Source organism: Mixophyes fleayi, chromosome 4 (assembly GCF_038048845.1).
Source record: "Mixophyes fleayi isolate aMixFle1 chromosome 4, aMixFle1.hap1, whole genome shotgun sequence".
Classification (NCBI taxonomy): domain Eukaryota; kingdom Metazoa; phylum Chordata; class Amphibia; order Anura; family Limnodynastidae; genus Mixophyes; species Mixophyes fleayi.
The window spans coordinates 126,260,937-126,279,817 of NC_134405.1; the positions used below are offsets into that span (position 1 = coordinate 126,260,937).

Below are 18,881 nucleotides of genomic sequence, written 5' to 3' on the forward strand. Positions count from 1 at the left end.
GCTGCCCTTGCCTCCGTTCCTTTACTTGCCTTTGTATTGGCTTATTTCATCTCTTTTCTTCTCTTCAGCCTTCTATGTTGTCTCCTTGCCAGGTCCTCTTTGCGCCACTCCTCACTGAATGTTGGGCGTGATGTCACGGCTGACATTTAGTGCAAATGGAGGAGGGAAGAGGGAAGCCGGTGCCGCAATTTGTATACTCACATGATCGCGGCGCCGGTGCCCCCGCCCCCAAAAATGAAAGACAAAAAAAAAAATTAGGTTAAAAAAAACCAACAAAACAAAAAAATTTCAGCAGTGAGGGCCTGGGCTAGGGTAATTAGTACCCGCACTCTCCCCCTCTCGGCGGTCCTGAAAACTATTACACCTCCAATGCTCCCTATGATTTCAGTGATTGAGTCACTATCTGAGATACTTCACATTTTCTCAATCTTATTACTAGCATTGTATACTCCAACTCCTTATGATATTATTATCTTTAATTTATAAGGCGCCACAAAGGGTCCACAGCGCCGTACATGATATATACTGTAAACAGTGACCCATAACACAACATGATACAGAAAGAACAAAAAATGAAGAACAAAAATATACACACACACACACGATAATGCAAATTAAATTATTTCTGGGACAGTGAGTGAAAGTGATGGTATAAATCAGCAAGAAGTAGGCCGAAGCTTAAGAAAACAGAACTAGAGAAGCAGGCCAAGAGGTACAGGGGGTGATGAAATAGTAGAAGGAGCACACAAGGAAAGAGGGCCCTGCTCCTCAGAGCTTACATCCTAAAGGAAAGGGGGAGACACAAATAGGGTGGTACTAACTGGGGGAGAGAACCGGGACAAGGGAGTTAGGAGGAGAACTGATAGACTTGAATAAAGAAATAAGTCTTAATGGCACGTTTGAAGCCTTTGAGAGTAGATGCTACCCTAATGGAACTTGGAAGATTGTTCCACAGCTGGGGAGCAGCCCGGGCAAAGTCCTGGAGATGGGAGTGAGAAGAGGTAATCAGTGAAGTAGTGAGGTTGCGGTCACAGGCAGAGCGGAGGGGGAGGCTAGGAGTGTAGGTAGAGATTAGATTGGAGATGTAGGGAGGGAGGATTGATTAAGAGCTTTAAAGGTAAGGGTGAGGAGTTTAAATTTAATTATGTAGGACATGGGGAGCCAAGAGCCAATCTAGTGACTGTTGGAGGGAGACAACAGAGATAGAGCGGCAGGAAAGAACAATGAGGCGGACAGCAGCATTGAGGATAGACTTAAGAGGGTCAAGGCGAGAGTCAGGTAGGACAGAGAGGTTACAGTAGTCAAGGCGAGAGATTACAAGCGAGTGAACAAGGGTTTTCGTAGCTTCCGTGGTGAGAAAAGGGCGTATTTTGGATATATTCCGAAGGTGGAAGTAGCAGGATTTTGAGAGGGATAGAATGTGAGGCTTGAAGGAGAGGGAGGAATCTAGGTTGACCCCAAGGCATCGGACTTGAGGAACAGAGACGAGGGTAGTGTTATTAACAGAAATAGAGAGGGGGGGAGGTGGGAGAGTCCTGGAAGGAGGGAAGACAATTTGTTCAGTCTTGGAGATAATGAGTTTAAGGAAGCGTTGGGACATCCAATATGAGATGGCTGAGAGACAGTGGGAGACACGAGACAGAAGGGAAGGGGGGAGGTCAGGGGATGAAACATAAATTTGGGTATCATCAGCATATAGGTGGTACTGGAGGCCAAAGGAGCGGATGAGGAGACACCAAGGGAGGAGGTGTAGAGGGAGAAAAGCAGGGGAACAGGAACGGAACTTTGAGAAATGCCAACAGGTAAGGGAAGAGGGGGTGGTGTAGAGTCATGTGTAGAGACTGAGAAGGAGCGGTTGGTGAGGTAAAAGGAAAACCAGGAGAGGAGTGTTACAGAGGCTTATAGATTTGAGAGTTTGCAAAAGGAGTGCGTGGTCAATGGTATCGAATGCAGCAGAGAGGTCAAGAAGGATAAGAAGGAAGTAGCGTCTTTTGGATTTAGCGAGAAGGTCATTAGTGACCTTAGTGAGGGCAGTTTCAGTGGAGTGGAGGGGGCGGAAACCGGATTGGAGCGGGTCAAGGCGTAAAGGTATTAATGCTGCAAATAAATTTTGCCCTGCGTGGAGGGTTTAAGAGAGGCAGCGTAAGTTTATAATAGATTCTATTCAATTTATTTTTTCTCAGTTATTTTGTATTTATTGGTGTTTATTATTTGCAGATTATCGGAATGGCAATGATTTGCTCTAAGTTTTGCCAATAATTATTTTAATCTTAAATTCACCATCACATAATATTCTAAAACCGTTAACTGGATTATCTGGAAATCACCCTCTCAGTGTTCACAAAAATGGAAAAAAAAAAAGTGAAGGAAGGTGGCGCACTATAAGAAATGCTTTTCCATCTAAAACGTAATAACTTTTATTGGATATTCATCAAAATAGCCCCACAGAATAAGACAAAGAAGGTGAAGTACTAAAAACATTAAAAGATGTGTGTACAAAACTAGAACTTGGGACTCTGATATGTAAGCAGTTATACTTGTTTGGTATTCTCATTGCATTTATATCTCTCATGTGGCATTTAATGTTTCCTGTATGTCAGTTACTGTATTTATTCCCCAGTTCCTTCAATTAGTATTCCAGAGTAAAGCCAACTCACATAAGCAAAATATGCACCCAAATTTGTAGAACATGCATAACGGTTTCTGAGACCCTTTCCTTTTACCTGGCTCCTAAGGTTTTGGAGCGGACTCCTACATTTTCTCAAACTTTGTCTAAAGGTTCACTGCAGGCATAGGAAATAAATGTTTAACAGATTGTGACTCTCTGACCCATCAAAGTGCAGGTCTGCAACCCCAATGTACAAAAACAGTTTCTTTTATATGGTGCTGATTTTATATATAACCCAGGCATTAACTGCAACTAAACAGTGGTTCTAAAAGAGCATCATTAAACATCTATGGACTTATACTCTTCTCTTCAAATTCAGAGATTAATTACTAGAACTTCAAACATTTTTCCTGATGAAACTGTTGGTGCAAAGTGCATTGGGGCTGGAATAGCTGGTTTGCCCTGTTTACAACATGACTATGGCCAATTCGGGTAGGGTATATACTCTTCGCGGACAAACTTTTCCATTACTCATTCTTTTGTACAAATGCTATGTACTATATGCACACAGAACATGAATAGTATTGAATTGTCTGTTTGTATGTACACTATATGGACAAAAGTATTTGGCCACACCTGTTAATTATTGAATTGAGGAGTTTTAAATCAGACCCGTTGCTAGAGGTGTATAACGCACCTAGCCATGCAGTCTCAATTTGCAAACATTTGTGATACAAAAATGGGCATTCTGAAGAGCTCAGTGACTTGTGGTGCTGTGATAGGATGCCATTGCAATAAGACAGCTCATGAAATTTCATCCCTGCTGGACATTCCACTGTCAACTGTAAGTGACTCAGACACGAAGTGGAAGACCACATAAAATCAGAGCGGGGTCAACGACTGCAAAGGCGCATGGTGCGTAAAAGTCGTCAACGCTCTGCTGATTCCATAGCTGAAGAGTTCGAAATTTCACTGGCATTAATGTAAGCACAAAAACTGTACGGCAGGAGCTTAATGGAATGGGTTTCCATGGGCAAGTAGCTGCATGCAAGCCTCACATCACCAATATCAATGCCAAGCGTCGGATGGAGTGCTATAAAACACACCAACATTGTTCTGTGGGGTGACGAATCACGATTCTCTGTTGGCAGTCAGATGGGTGAGTCTGGGTTTGGCGGATGCCAGAAGAACGTTACCTGCCTGACTGCATTATGACAACTGTGAAGTTTGGTGGAGGAGAGATAATGGTATAGGGCTGTTTTTCAGAGATTGGGCTTGGCCATTTAACTCCAATGAAAGGCAATCTTAATATTTCAGCATAACAAGTCATTTTGGACAATGCTATGCTTCCAACTTTGTGGCAACAGTTTGGGGAAGGCCCTTTTCTAATCCAACATGACTGTGCCCCAGTGCACAAAGCAAGGACTACAAAGACATGGTTTGATGAATTCGGTGTGGAAGAACTTGAGTGGCCTGCACAGAGCCCTAACATGAACCCCATTGAACACCTCTTGGATGAACTGGAATGGGGACTGCGAGTTAGGCCTTCTCACCCAACATCAGTGCCTGACCTCATAAATGCTCTACAGAATGAATGGGCACAAATTCCCACAGAAACACTTCAACCTCTTGTGGAAAGCCTTCCAAGAAAAGCGGAAGCTGTTATCACTGCAAAGGGGGACCAACTCCATATTAATGTATATGTATTTGAATACAATGTCATTACAGTCCCTGTTGTGTAATGGTCAAGCTTCCAAATACTTTTGTCCATATAGTGTATGTTAGGAAATTTAGACTGTAAGCTCCGATGGGGCAGGGACTGATGTGAGCGAGTTCTCTGTAAAGCGCTGCAGAATTAGTGGCGCTCCATAAATAGCTGATAATGATGATTATGATGGTATACAACAAATTATAGGGTGCCTGAAACTCACAACAGCTCAATAATTTTGGCAGACATATGCTGTATAACATCACTATTACAAAGCCTATTCATGCTAAAATCAATGACTGCTCTAGGTTATGTACTCATGGGCGGTGTAACATTGACATATGGACTGTTGAAGTGCATTGGCAGGAAACTCAATTGTTATCATGGGTGGAACGTAAACCACCAGTAAGTAGGTGTTCTAACAAATGTGTACATTTCTTCAAAGACTTAATATTGAAAAGAGTTTGTAGCTATTGTGCAACATCCACAAGCCAATACAAAAAATGGATTTATGATCAGACCTTGGAATGCGTTGAGAATGAGGTGGTATGGAAATTAGGGAAAACACATTTATTTCTTGCCACTCTATTTTTTTCAACTTTTTGTGCTTTTTTTAAAGCAAATAGTTATATACATTCATTGTTAACATTATGACACTTTTTACTCCAAAAAGAAACCCAACTATTGGGTATTGGCATATACATAGCTAAGTATAGGCAAGTATTGGCATATACGTAGATATATGAGAAAAAAAAATAAAAGTGTTTCTTAGTTACAAACATTGTGCAGTTGTCAAGATATTAGATATTATTAAAAAATAAATAAAACTAAAATTGATAATAATTTGACCCCCAGCCACCAGTTCTAGGAATGCGTAGCAACCCATTTAAAGTGTCCTTTATTTTTTTTAGAACTGCAGGAGTCAGTTGATATGCCACTGAAGTTTCATTGATAATGACACGTTTTAGATTATTTGGTAGTGCATGTTTACCACGAGAGCCATCATAATTAGCTTTGTGTATCCATGTTTTATATAACTTGTAAGGTACGTGGTGCTGAAACAGCAATTGTGCAAATCGATGAGGCTGGCCGCGGCTTTGCATCTTGAAGTTGTTCAACAGCCCTGTTGACACAGTAGCCAATGGGATATCTGGTAATGCTTCTCCCATAAAGTCAGCGATACGGTAGATATCTTGGTGGACTTGTGACTGTTCTGATATGTCTAATACATTAGGAAAGGATGGTGCATTAACAGAATGGGTATCAATATTGGTTACAGTGGTTCTTGATGGGGAAAAACTCACTGGTCCTGTAAAAGTTGGGGAATATAAAGACTCAAATGATGATGGTAGCAGTGGAGTCTGTGCTGGCTGCTTTATAGCATCCTGGCACACATCTAAAAGCAAATCATCTTCTATGCAGGACTCAGAGACAGTACAATTATTACTCACATAACAGTGGTTCTCGGGTTCTTGTGTGTCTTGTTGTTCAGGGTCAACAGTAACATTCTTATGTTTAAATTCCTTTAGAATGTGGGTAATGTTCCGGTCTATTTTTGCCATTCGTCGCCCAAGTTTAGTAATGCAGTGCATAAGTTGTGTAAACTGCACAGACAGTGGTACTTGTAGATGTTTTTTTTTCACAATGCTGGATCTGCTTTCTGGTGTAAGCAACACCATACTGGGTATACTGTTTTTTGAATCCAAATATGTCATAGCATCTAGAAGATATAATAAACAAATGCATTTAATAATGAATTATCAGACAGTAAATAGAAATTGCTAAATATATACATCTATAATAGTTTCCAACTGTGTCTGAAAATCGCTAAGTGCCTGTGTTTTTTTTTTTTTTTTTTAGATAGTCTTTTAAATCTCTTTACTCAGATAAAAGCATACCAATAAAGAGGACATGAACTATTGATACATCATCTACATTTCACATATGCAGATACTGCAAGTCAATGATATGTAGAACTCCAATATATTTACAGTCATGTAAAAAAGAAAGTATACCGTTTTTCAAATGTATGTTTTTACATATACCTAATCAACAATCATTTAGCCCTCACCAAGTCTAATCTCATGTGACAAATAACCTATGAGCTATTACGGTCATTATGTATCAAACAAAAAAGAAGGCAACGTGAAAAAGCCATGTGTGATAAAATCTGGGATGAGGTGGTGTGTAGAACCACTATTAGGAACAAGAACTTGAAATAGTAGTTTCCTGTGAGTATAAATATACATTATGCATTGTATTTGAAATTTTTTGACACATTCCTTCTCACAACACTGCTTCAATTCATTGATGTTTGAGGGCATTAGTTTATGCGCAGCCCTCTTAAGGATTCATCAACATCATCTCAATGGGGTTGAGGTCTGGACTTTGAATTGACAATTTCAAAATCTTAATTCTTTTCTTTTTCAGTACTCCATTCAGTTTGCTGGTGTGCTTTGCATCCTTGTCCTATTCGATGATCCAATTTCAACCAAGCTTCAGATGTCCTCACATTTTCCTCTAGAATCTTCTGGTATAAAGAGGAGTCATGATGGAGGAGCTCATGATGGATTGTGAGGCATTCAAGTCAAGTGGCTGTAAAACAACCCCAAATCATCCCCTCTCCACCAAAGTGTTTAACGGTTGGTATGTAGTTCTTGTAGCAATATGCTGCATTTGGTTTTAATGCACAATGTCATGTTTGTTGAAAACCAAAACAAACCTATTTTGGTCTTACATGTCAATGTTCTAGAAGTCTTGTGTTTTGCACAGATGCAACTTTGGACAAATTTGCTAGGACACCCACTCATGAGATGACTGGTAACTATTTCCATTGTTATCCATACCTAAATAATTTTTCTTACTGTAGAATGATTTGAAAATTACCTTGAAGCCCATTCCAGATTGATGAGCACTAACAATTGCTCTTCTGAGATCATTGCAGATATCTTTTCTGCTTGTCATAGTATTCACACAACTCCAAATGTTCCAATCCAAACTGCCAAATGTTCTGTTTTTATATATAAGTGGTAGCATCCCCTGATGATTAAATAAGGAAGTGCACTTGATTAGCAGCACCTGCCTCTAATTACTTGCTTTTTTGATATGGAAGCAGAGAGGATGTATATTTTTTCATCATTGGCTTCTTCTTGGCTTTTTTTGTTAAGGAATTATTGACAAAGTAAAATCTGTTATAGGTTGTAACATAGGTTTAAAATGTCTCAGGACTTCATGAGGACTAGATGATTCAACATATGGGATGGTGTTGCGTTGGAGATATGCAGTTTTGTTGTCGATGGTGAGGTGCTGGGAGCACAAGACTCTAAAAGCTCAGAGGTAGAGGAATATGTGTGAGTAATGGAAGGAAGGTATGTGTGTAATAGTAGTAGCTGATGAAGAAAAAAAAAAGCTGCTAGTTTCTGGTGAGTGGGTGGAAAAGAGGATATTTGTACTCCCCGTAAAATCGGTTTCTCTTAATCAATTTGGGGGAAACTGCTCACCATGGGGTATAGAGGGTGCTGTGCAGGGAATATGGCATTAAACTAACAAACTTGTCTGGCCTGCTCCCTTCCCCTCTATGCCCCCTGGACAGAGACACACCAGTTTATTTACTAATAACAAAAGCTGCCTGACACACTTCATCAACTGATGCTCCATTCCGCGTGCCCAGAAGGTGCTGACCGACCTGGTGGAGTGAGCCATAATTTCCTCAGGAACTGGAGAAACCTCTGAGATATATGCGAATAGTATGATGAATAGTATTCTTAATTCATATGGCAACTGTCTGTTTCGTTGCTGGCCGTACTCTCTTGTAAGTGTCGTATAACGCCAGGAGACTGTCAGTTTTATGCACGATGCCGTGAGATTGACATGGTTTCTTAAAGCCTGGACTACATCCAAGAGATGTAGCGAATCCTGAGAACCGGGCTGCAAGTCCGAGGGCAACACAGATATGACAATATCCTGGTTGAAATTAAATTTTGGCACTACTTTATGGTGGAAGCCGTGGTGTGTAAAACAACTCTGTCCTTGTAAAAAATGATGAAGGACGATCTACAAGACAGGGCCGCCAACTCTGAAACTTGTCTCGCAGATGATATAACGAGTAAAAAGGAAGACCGAACAGGTCAGAATCTTTAAGGGAACCGAATCGAACCGAATCTAACGGTTAATACGGTGACTTCTGTGATGCAGAGAGAACCAGATTCAGGTCCCACGGTACCACCGGCGGAACAAAAATGTGGTTGGACGTGAAGGACCCCCTGAAGAAAAGGGTGTTCTTCCGGTAACACAGACAGACGTCTTTGGAAAAAAACAGACAAGGCAGTCTGCTTGGTAATGTAACTTTAACTTTACACTTGGAACAAGTAAAGTATTTTGTTCGGAATGCTTTTCCCTTATCAGACATTTTCTGAAAGGCATTGCACCACAGTATAGAAAGCAAATAAGAATAGTACGGTCACACAAGACACAGGAATTTTTTACTAAGATACTAACTGATCTATGACTGACAGTCAAAAGTAGTATCTTACACTAATCGTTATATATATATTTAATGGTGCAATATACAGCTATAGTATAGTACAGAGCAGTACTTTTGTGAGTAGGATTCTATGTAATATACTACTTGCACAAATAGTAGTATACCCATGTCCACTAAATACAATAAGTATGGCCGTATAAAACAATTTGGTAGCTAGACTTCAAGACAGGAGAGGAGTCCGTCAGCAGTTGGAACTTCAGTGTGTGGCAGGGGAGTGTCTGCAGATCCTTCCCGGGCACACTTCGTGCCAAGTGAGAAGCCAATGAGTTGTTTGAGGTGGGAGAGCCCGAGCTCCTCCTCCCCGTTCAGAATGCAGTCTTCTTCTCTCCTGTCCTGGATCTATTGGAGTGGCTTCTAAATTATAAGCCCCTCAGCAATCCTTAAACAGCCTGTCTCCTCTAAATTATGCTTTTGAAGCATAGGGCTGTACTTGTACCTCGATCCACCTCTCCTCTCTGAGGGGGGGAAACTTCGTACATTCCACAAGATGGCAGCTGCCACCACTACGAAGAAAGGCACTCTCTGCCTGTTAATGGCAATGCTGGGCTTCAGGGATTCTTTAATGCGACTGCAGCTTTGCTTAACCGCCTGTCAACACTGAATTGCAGTGACAACTGTTCTGCGGCAACGCTGGTAATAGTGTGCTGGGATAAAGCACACTGTCGAATGTCTGTATAGAAGAAAATAAATTAAAATGTGTAAATAAAATGAAAAAAAAAAAAATCTATACTTCCCTTCCTATTAATAAAAGTAAGCCCAACTCCTTGGGCACTTAAACTACACTGAGGAGCTACAGGGGGCTTGCCGAGGGGAGGGGTCTGTCAGCAAGTTACAATTAACAAGTTAACTAGTTAGGTGCCAACTCCACACTCCCCTCATACAACCCCATGGTAGCAGTGTCCCACAGATTGGATGAAAGAGAAAAAGATTATAAAATTGTGTGTTCTTTTGTAGTTATGAGTGGGATTGATGAAAATATAGGATAGGGATATAAATGCACACAAGATAAACAAATGTAAACAGTTGTATACAGAGATAGGTTATTGATGTCTGTAGTGGTTTAAATATTAGGAAATATGATAGATAAATGTTGAAAAAGCAGAAATGTAAATAATTATATAAAAAGACAGATTTTCAAATAGTGTAGTAGTTCCATGTGGCTTCTTTAATGTTTTTTTTTTTAAGAATGGTACCACTGTTGCAAAAGCTCTTACCATACATACACTTTTTTTCCATTACTCACACTTGTTCTTTTACCTCCCAGCTTTTAGATTCTCATGCCCCCAGCACCTTATCACCAGCAACAACACTGCATATCATCAGCACAACACCACCACAGACATCAATTTACCGGACAAAAGGGGACCAACTACATTGCTACACAGCTACGAACGGACACTGTTTTGTAGCGCACACACATATTATCCCCATACACAGCTGAGCACATGAATATACCTACCTTTGTCTTAGTCTAGACTATTGCTAATGATGTCCTGATATGTAAAAACACAGATTTGAATGATGACAATACTTTTTTTTTTTTTCCACATGACTGTATGTATTCAAGAAAATCACCAAAAACATGCCTTTGTTTTTGACAAAGATTTACCTGAACTCTGGTTTACTAGGATATTAAAAGTATTCTGTGTCTGTCTGTTCATTGTGATCACGTCCTGGTACAACTCCTTGTGTGCTTGTAAATACTCCCACTCCTCCTTTGAAAAATAAACTGCAACGTCATCATATTTTACAGGCACCTGCAATAAAGAGGAAGTTATGTTCACCAATTGTACAGACAGGAAGTCTGGTGTGCAGAAGAAAAACATTTTTTTTCTTATATCAGTAAATTTGAAATATATTTAGATTGAAAAAATGCCTGTCCAATTTGCATTTTTGAATATTATATAAAGCAAGTTTTAGTTAATTTTAACTATGAGTAATTATCTGTATCTTGACATTCCTTCTTCTGTTGGTCGCAAGTTGGGGGTCTATATGGCATGTAATGATTGATACAGTTTATTAATGGACCATATTTCTACATTCTCAGAACAATACTTAAATTATTAAATGTTATGTCAAGTTTTAGAAAAATGCTTCTTAGTGGTGGCTGTACACAATCCATAAATCTCTCTCTGCATCAGCCAAGGTATCCAAATCATAGTCGCTGAGGTATTAAAGGGAACTTAACATCAACTGTGTTATCTCTTTATTCCTTTTGTTAAAAAAAATATTTCTGTGGGAAACAGGGCATTTGTTAACACCAGCATACAGCTGTAAGTGTTCCTTGGTGGCCACTACTGCTCCCTCCCCATCCCATTCTCTTCCCCTCTAAACAAATGTGTGATAAGGAAGCAAAGTACTTATATCAGCAGCATAGATGGGGAGTGATGTATATGGAGATGGTGTAGTTTTAGCACACACAAGAGGAAAAACATCTGAAGACAGCAAGAACAATGGTGGTGGTGGTAGTGGTGGCGGGCTTCAAATAGACCATTTAATTGATAGTAGTAGTAGTAGTAGTAGGCACACACATTTTGTAATAATATATCTTTATAACTCTATTAGGTAAATGATATGGAAAGCTTTATAAAACAAGGCTAGTGTACATTTAACAATTTAATCTAAAGTAGGAGCATCCTAAAAGCCTGATAAATGTGTGCATAGAGCCAGCATTTGACTACAACTATTGTAGCCCATCCCTCACAAATTGTTGTGCGCAACAAACATTTCTTGCCATAAGGTAAGTTTTGCAGTAAACAAAATCTAATGCCAATATCATGAACGACTCATTCTCACCTCTTCAGTTGAGTGGCTGCTGCACTGGGGGGAACTCTTCTTTACAATGGTATATTCCTACAAAAGGGTAACATACATTAGACCAACAAGCCTTCACATTAAGAGACGTGTTTCTGGTACTTCATCACCAGTTAGGGGATAAATTAATCTTTGTCAGTAGCCAATTTAAACATGGGGGTAAATGTATCAATGTCCGGATTCTTCAACTCCGGCGAGATCGGTGTCTTCAGCGCTTAAATTTAAAGCGGCGCTGCCTTGTAAAGGGAAACTTCCCTTTCCAAGGCTGCACCGCTTTAAATTTAAGCGCTGAAGACGCCGATCTCGCCGGAGTTGAAGAATCCGGACATTGATACATTTACCCCATGCTCTTTAGTTGAGTATTGACTGTATCACACAAGCAAATCTTTCCAATTGGTACTCTATCAAAACCAACAGAAACAACAGCTACAGAAAATGCGTAATAACTGTTAAACCTCTGGATAAACCCACTTTTATAAAATCAATGTTTATTTATTAAATATACATTTTATACACTTATAAACACTTAATTTGTACAAAAATCATAAACATACAGGAGTAAATATAAGAAGTTGCTAAATATTTTGTTAGAAAAGCTGGTTCTTCATCTGTTTTTTATTGCCATCATTTTAGTCTAAAATATTAAGGCTCTAGAACCCTCAGAGCAGTTTTCTGTTCTGTGTTTCTTGGATGTTACTGAAACTTTGCTTCCCCCCTCTGACACTGCTTCCCCTGCAGTTCTCTCCTTTGGAAGTCTGTCCTCACCCACACTCCTCAAGTGGGTGGCCATGGCCCGGTTTCTATTCTCCCTCACTAGCACTTTCAAAATCACTCCCCAGAACTCTCACTCTCCTCCTCTGAAGTCTATACCATTAGTCTCTTCACTCCACTCCACCTTCTTTTCACTTACAAAACATACTTTCCTTCAGTCTTACCTTGCCTCCTGCATCCACCCTCCACAACAATCCATGCACACACAGAGACACCTAAACGCTCTTTATCGGATCCTCTTCTCAGCCTCACTTGTACCAATGCTCTCACATATAACTAACATGTCCAACCTTAATGTAACTAGGTAAGGAAGGTCCAGCCACATCAAATGCCATCCAAACTCCCACCATGGCACTCCAAACAGACTCCCCATCTGCAACATTTCTCCTGTCAATGGAAAAAAACCATTAACATACAGTCATGCACTCTCCATAGTCAAACATTAGCAGTAGAATACTGAAGGGCTCAGAGATTTTCAATGTGGCACTCTCATAGGATGCCATGTGTCTAACAAATCAGTTTGTTAAAGTTCTGTCCTGCTAGTGCTATCCTGGTCAACCTTAAGTTCTGTTATTGTGAAGTGGAAACATCTAGAAGCAACAGCTCAACTGAGAAGCTGTAGGCCACACAAGTCTAAACTGAACTGAAAATTGCTGAAGCACGTAGTGAGTAAAAATCATCTGTCCTCAGCCGCAAAACTCACTGTCGAGTTCCAAACTGCCTCTGGAAACGTTAGCATAAGAAACGTTCATCGGAAGCTTCATTGATTAGGTTCCCATTGTAGAGTAGCTGACACACAAGCCCCAGATCACCATGCGCAGTATACTTCCTGGTGGTTGAGCCTTTCCCCAAAGGATTAGCCACCTTACAGCAGAGAACGCTGATCATCCATATTATCCCCCCACCACCACTGTCTTCTGCTGCTGTGTATGCCTGTCCATCTCTCCTCTGCTGACAACATGTGTGAAGACAGCAAGCTACAGCATTGCAGGGCAGAAGGTAAGTGTTAGGGGAATGGTCTTTCAATATAGGCATTGTGGGAGGGGAGGTAGAGCGAGTGGGGACAGAAGTTATTAGTTTAATGGTAGGGTGAGGGTGGCTAATTATTTAATGGTGGATAGGAGTCATTACATTTTTGGCGGGGGCTATTTAATCATGGGGATAATTTAATTCAATACTGGGTTTAAGGTGGTATTTATTAGTTTAAAATGGGATGATGGGACTATTAATTAGCCGAGGTTGGGAAGAAGCAGGGCCATTTATTAAATGTGAATACTAATTATTTAATTTCTCTGCTTTTTGGTAGGAAATAGGTTTAGTCATTAAATGTGAATGCTATTAATTTAATATCAGGCTGGTTGCCGTGAGAAAAGCCTAATTATTAAACATGGGTGTTTTTTATTTAATGCCGGGGCTGGCTAGGGGGACTGAGGCATACAGTGTTCATGCATTGCTAGGCTTTCCATATTTCATGTATCTATCCTTTTTCCAAACGGGATCCCAACATTCCAGGATCCAGACAAGCAGTAACTGAGCTTAAGACACCAGCAGCTGGTAGTGAAAGCTGCAAGAACTGGTAGGAGAGAGCTGGACAGTCTGACAATTGTCCTGGTTCTGGTGAGGCAGTCCTGATTTTACCTTACTGTCTCGCTCACATGGGACTTTGTCCTGACTGCAGGGACAGTTGGAATATATGTCCCACTTCACACTGCTCTGCTCGTGAAGGGGGAGCTGTTTGCACTTAACAGTAGTGCAAGAAGGATTGCCCATCTATTTGAAAGGGATGGAGAGCAGCCTAGCACTACTGAAACTGATAGTCATGCTCCTTGAATGCTGGTCATGCCCACTCTGATGGAGTGACATGGAAACCACTCTCTAGTAATCCTGCATTTGGACCTGGATGAATAATAATAATATGGAGATTTTTAGCATTGTTTGGACTGGGACCCTTAGTTCTAGTGAATGGAAATCTTAATGCTACAGCATATAATGTCCTTCTACAGAATTGTGTGCTCCCAAATTTGTTTGGAAAAGGTCCTTTCCTGTTGCAACATGACAATGCTCACATGCACAAAGAGATCCAGTCATAAAATGGTTTTCCGAGTTTGGTGTGGAAATACCTATTTGAACACCTTTGGGAGGAATTGAAAGGTCAACTTAGAAAGTGGAGGCTCATTAATTAACTATTAATGTTCATGGTTTTGGAATGAGACAAGAAGCATATATGGATGTGATTTTCGGTTGGCCACACACTTTTGGCCATATAGTGCATACTGGCTGCACCTTCTCCATGAACCTAATATGTCCTTTTTCTGTTTTCAATTATGATTTTTCTTTTTTGTACGATTTATTGTAACTACTGTCCAATGCTGAGGACATTTATGGCATCTTATATATAAAACATTAATTTTGATTCCTTGCTTTAAAGGATTTCTTGGTCGGAGTCCCTCATCTCTCTCTGCGTTGGTGTTGGTGTCACACTTACATCAAGCAAAAGGAATCGTCTGCACTTCTGTATGCAGTGGACGTGAGGATACAATGCTTTCTTTGTCTCACATCTAAAATTATTACACAAGCTCACCTCTCCGGTTAGCATGTAGATAATATCTAATGCATGGTTCAAGATCATTTCAGTCTTCTGTTTGTCAGGTTGGATGCTGTGCATTCTTAGAGTCCGTCAGATTCTCCAAGAATGTGACCTAGGGGAGAAAAGTGTCAACTGGTAACATTTTTTAAATTCCTCATCTAGAACAAAGAACAAAACACATGTCCCTAACAGAAGCTAAACCCCCCAAAAAAGACACCATAAACAATGTGAACAACATGACTAAGGTCACTCAAAATACAACAGCAGCATATCTGGAGAAAAGGAAAGAAGAAAACAAGCAAGTGACATAACTGACATAGCGCAGAGGTTGCATGAAAGGGTATCAGGAGAAGGTTGAAGGGTGGGAGTTGATTAGGACAGTGGATAAACATGCCACCACACCAGAAAACATAGATAAATATAATTGCTTATTCAGTAATGCTGAAGTATGGTCTATGTAGTAGTATTTAGGGCTATATATACTTTTTCATGTTTACTACTAAGTTTAAAATGTACAAGGGTGTTGTGAAATGGGGAAGAATTAAATTGTATATACTGTAAACATAAGTATACATGGAAATAAACTGTAACAGACAACCACTGGAGCAGAGAGTCATGTCCACTAGCATCATGCTGACGCACTTAGGTTTCCAGTTGCCCGAAAACCCCCCACCAGCCTGAAACATTGAACTCCGTTTAATGCAGTTAGAAGTATGACAAGCAGCGTGATTTCCCTTGTGTAGTGGACGTATACTACAGCAAAATCCAAATGAGTAAGTGTTTTGGATGCCCATGATACAAGGGAAAACTTCTCACTTGAAGTGCTATTCAAGTACTGTCATAATGCACACCTTTTTGAATTGCTTTTTATTTGATGCTGCTGTAGCTCACGCCCAATGTACAGTGACATCCTTTTCATAAGGCATGAATTTTATGCACTGTAATCACTGACAGATTGGTCACTGAACAAGGCCATAAATACATGGCCTTGTTTCAAGGCATTGTTTTTACTAATGGCTACGGTGGCACCCAGTGTCAGATGTAAGAGGACTGCAGTTGAAAAAGGTCTGCCCTGCCTTCGTATAAGAAAAGTAGGCAGTATAGTGCTTGCTCGAACTGCACCAATAGCTTCTAGCAAAGAGTTTGGTCTGATAATGATTCAGAGAACTGCCTAGAGCCTCAATTTACTTAATTTTAAACATACAGAAGAATCCATAGGTCTAACATTCCTGTATAACTGGGAGTGGAATGGATGGGCTAAAGAAGGTTAGACCTGCAAATGCATCTACTTTGAGACAAATACCCCCTATCTCAACCCCTTGACTGCGTTTGTTTCTATTTGCCTGATAAACCGTTCAAAGTCTAAAGCTGGGTACACACTACAGAAATTTCGACCAACTTTTTATGCCGAGCGATTTTACATGCGATCGATGGTCCGATAGCTCGGTCCATGGACTGCATACACACTAGCCTTGTTTAGGACGATAAAGGGAAGAGCGGACGTCCCTTTAGCGACTTTTTACAGCCATGTTGTCGTGAACAATGATTTTAATTTCGTACACACTGCAGCGACATTTGCGGGAAATGTAACGAGATACCAAAGGCATTAGTATAAAGGGGCAGAGCTTTCGCTAAAGTTAACACCCAAAGCTGCATAAAAAGAGAAGTCTACACTGTCTCTTCATTCATTTCTATAAAATAGAAGAAGTTTAGTAATATACATTTAATTTAGAAGAAACATTTAACTGCTAAAGTGCAATGCAATGAATATTCCCGAATAATAAAATCCCTTCGTATGTAATGGAATGCTCCATTCTCGGTGGACATCATCGCTGATTGGTCCACAGCAGAAAAAAATGCCCATGTCTGAGTGTATAAAATGACAGAGGAACCTGTTTGGCGCCGAGGAGCGTCAGAAGATGGCGAGTGAGCAAGTGGCAGTGGGGGTTGCGGGTGAGAATGTGTCAGTGGGGCTTGCAGCTATGGAGACGGAGACGGAGATAGAGTCAGAGATGGTGCTGGAAGGGCCAAAAAATGTTGGACAAGTTAAGGTGGGGGATGGAGATGCTCAAAGAGAGCAAAGAGCAAATCCAATGAGCCCAAGAGAGGTGGAGATAATGGTCAAAGTACTGGACCAGGACGACAACGACATTAAAAAAGGTCAGTAGCACATGTAGTGTACCTGCTAGAAGGACTTTATTTCATTCTAGTGTCACATAAAGCTAAATGCTTTGGGAACATACCTGTACCGTTATAATAACCAAAATGGCGCCTGTTTTCCTGAATGCTCGGAAGTTAAGCCCGCTATTGTTGTGATTTCGCCACAGGGACCAAAATATAAACTGATCTCAAACAGTGTGAAAGTTGAGAAAATTAGAGTATTTATGTCGTTGTATATAAATTACAGATATAGAAGTTAAATGGTAAACATTTTTTTATTTCCTTGTATCGTAGATAAAGAAATTAAAGGGAATAGAAACCCAAGCCACATCAAGACCTGTTCTGCCACAAACCAGTAGCACCTTTAAAAATACTAAATACTAAAAATAATACTCTGCAGTACTCAGCTCTCTGATTGGTATGGGCGCGCTCACTTCTCATGCGGATCTTTCTGACAGCTGTGTGTGTAAAAACGTTTGTACCTTTTTCCTGCAATAAAAATCTTGCTTGAACACTGTGTGGTTTATTCTGGGTTCTTCACAATTATAAGGTAATCAAGGTTAATATAACTTTAATAGGTTATAAAGGTATATAAAGGTTATAAAGGTATATAGGTGTATAAAGAGTAAATTTGAAAAATACACGTGCTTTACACAAGTGTAATGGTCTGCAGCCAGACAGGTGCAATATACATCGATACAAAACACTAGTCAGTGATGTGCGGATTCCGCACCACGTGGGACTGGGACAGACGTAAAAAAATTAACATACACACGCCCCCCCCAGGTCGAGGAAGTATGTCGTGGATCGGTCAGAAGTTTATACACACTACACAGCGGAAACGAGATTGGAACGAAAATATTAAACGGTACGACCAACCAAATGAGGCGACAATCGTCCATTTGGGCAGACTTTCAACCATCGTGTCACTGCACACACTGACCCGACTTTTGAACGAGCGGTCGTATGTCGGCTGATTCAGCCGATTATTGGATGAAAACTGTGTAGTGTGTACCCAGCTTAAGGATGGGTACACACTACAGAAAATAAATCGTGCCAAGGAAGCGTACTTGGCACGACAATCGGGAGAAAAACCTGTAGTGTACCCAGCCTAACTAAACTAAATGTATACTTTATGTAAGTTGTGAGTGCAGAGTCTTTGCTATCACTTTGGTATCCTGATGTACACAAGAAGCAGCAATATTAAGCCTAAAACCAAAGACTGTTCCTGGGAATGAGTGGAAGTTGGTACACATATCATACCTCCCAATATTTACACATGCCCCGCAATTTTATGATGATATAAAAATGAAGTAGAGTACCACAACCTACCCAAAAACAAAGGATGCCTATAAAACCAATAATTCACTGCCCAGGATGTGTCCCTAAATGGCGCACACTTGGCTTTTCGTTAACCTTTTAGTCAGACGTACTGTATAAGTTTGGCTGTAAAATTAAAACCCTAATGATAAAAAGTTGTATGTGTTCCCCAAATATTGCAATAAAACGAATAAATGCCTCGTACAACTACCTTTCACAGCCTCTTAGATGTGGATGCAACCTCAATAACCAGATTGGTTGGAATATATCACGCAATCTTCGCAAGAGGTTGTGGGAGTTGTAGTCCATTTTGCTAGTGACTCTAAGTAGTACTACAGTACAGTGTTACAGTAGTACTTCAAATCCCAGT

General features: G+C 40.3%; 1 protein-coding gene across 8 annotated transcripts; it reads right to left on the bottom strand.

Annotated features, from left to right (window-relative positions):
- Positions 1 to 4,871: 4,871 nt before the first annotated feature.
- Positions 4,872 to 18,776, bottom strand: LOC142151994 (oocyte zinc finger protein XlCOF7.1-like). 8 transcript variants are annotated; one of them, XM_075208166.1, is made up of 6 exons: positions 18,723 to 18,776; positions 15,026 to 15,143; positions 11,656 to 11,712; positions 10,469 to 10,616; positions 9,296 to 9,529; positions 4,872 to 6,036 (listed from the first exon to the last, which is right to left on the bottom strand). In XM_075208166.1, the coding sequence occupies exons 5-6, from the start codon at positions 9,336 to 9,338 to the stop codon at positions 5,144 to 5,146; spliced, it is 936 nt and encodes a 311-aa protein (XP_075064267.1). In that variant the 5' UTR covers positions 9,339 to 9,529; positions 10,469 to 10,616; positions 11,656 to 11,712; positions 15,026 to 15,143; positions 18,723 to 18,776; the 3' UTR covers positions 4,872 to 5,143. The 8 variants fall into 7 exon arrangements, 7 of the variants coding, with proteins under 7 accessions (XP_075064268.1, XP_075064267.1, XP_075064265.1 ...); XM_075208167.1 differs by lacking the exon at positions 9,296 to 9,529 and having other exon boundaries at positions 4,872 to 5,625; positions 5,768 to 6,036; XM_075208164.1 differs by lacking the exon at positions 9,296 to 9,529 and adding an exon at positions 12,735 to 12,831.
- Positions 18,777 to 18,881: the final 105 nt, after the last annotated feature.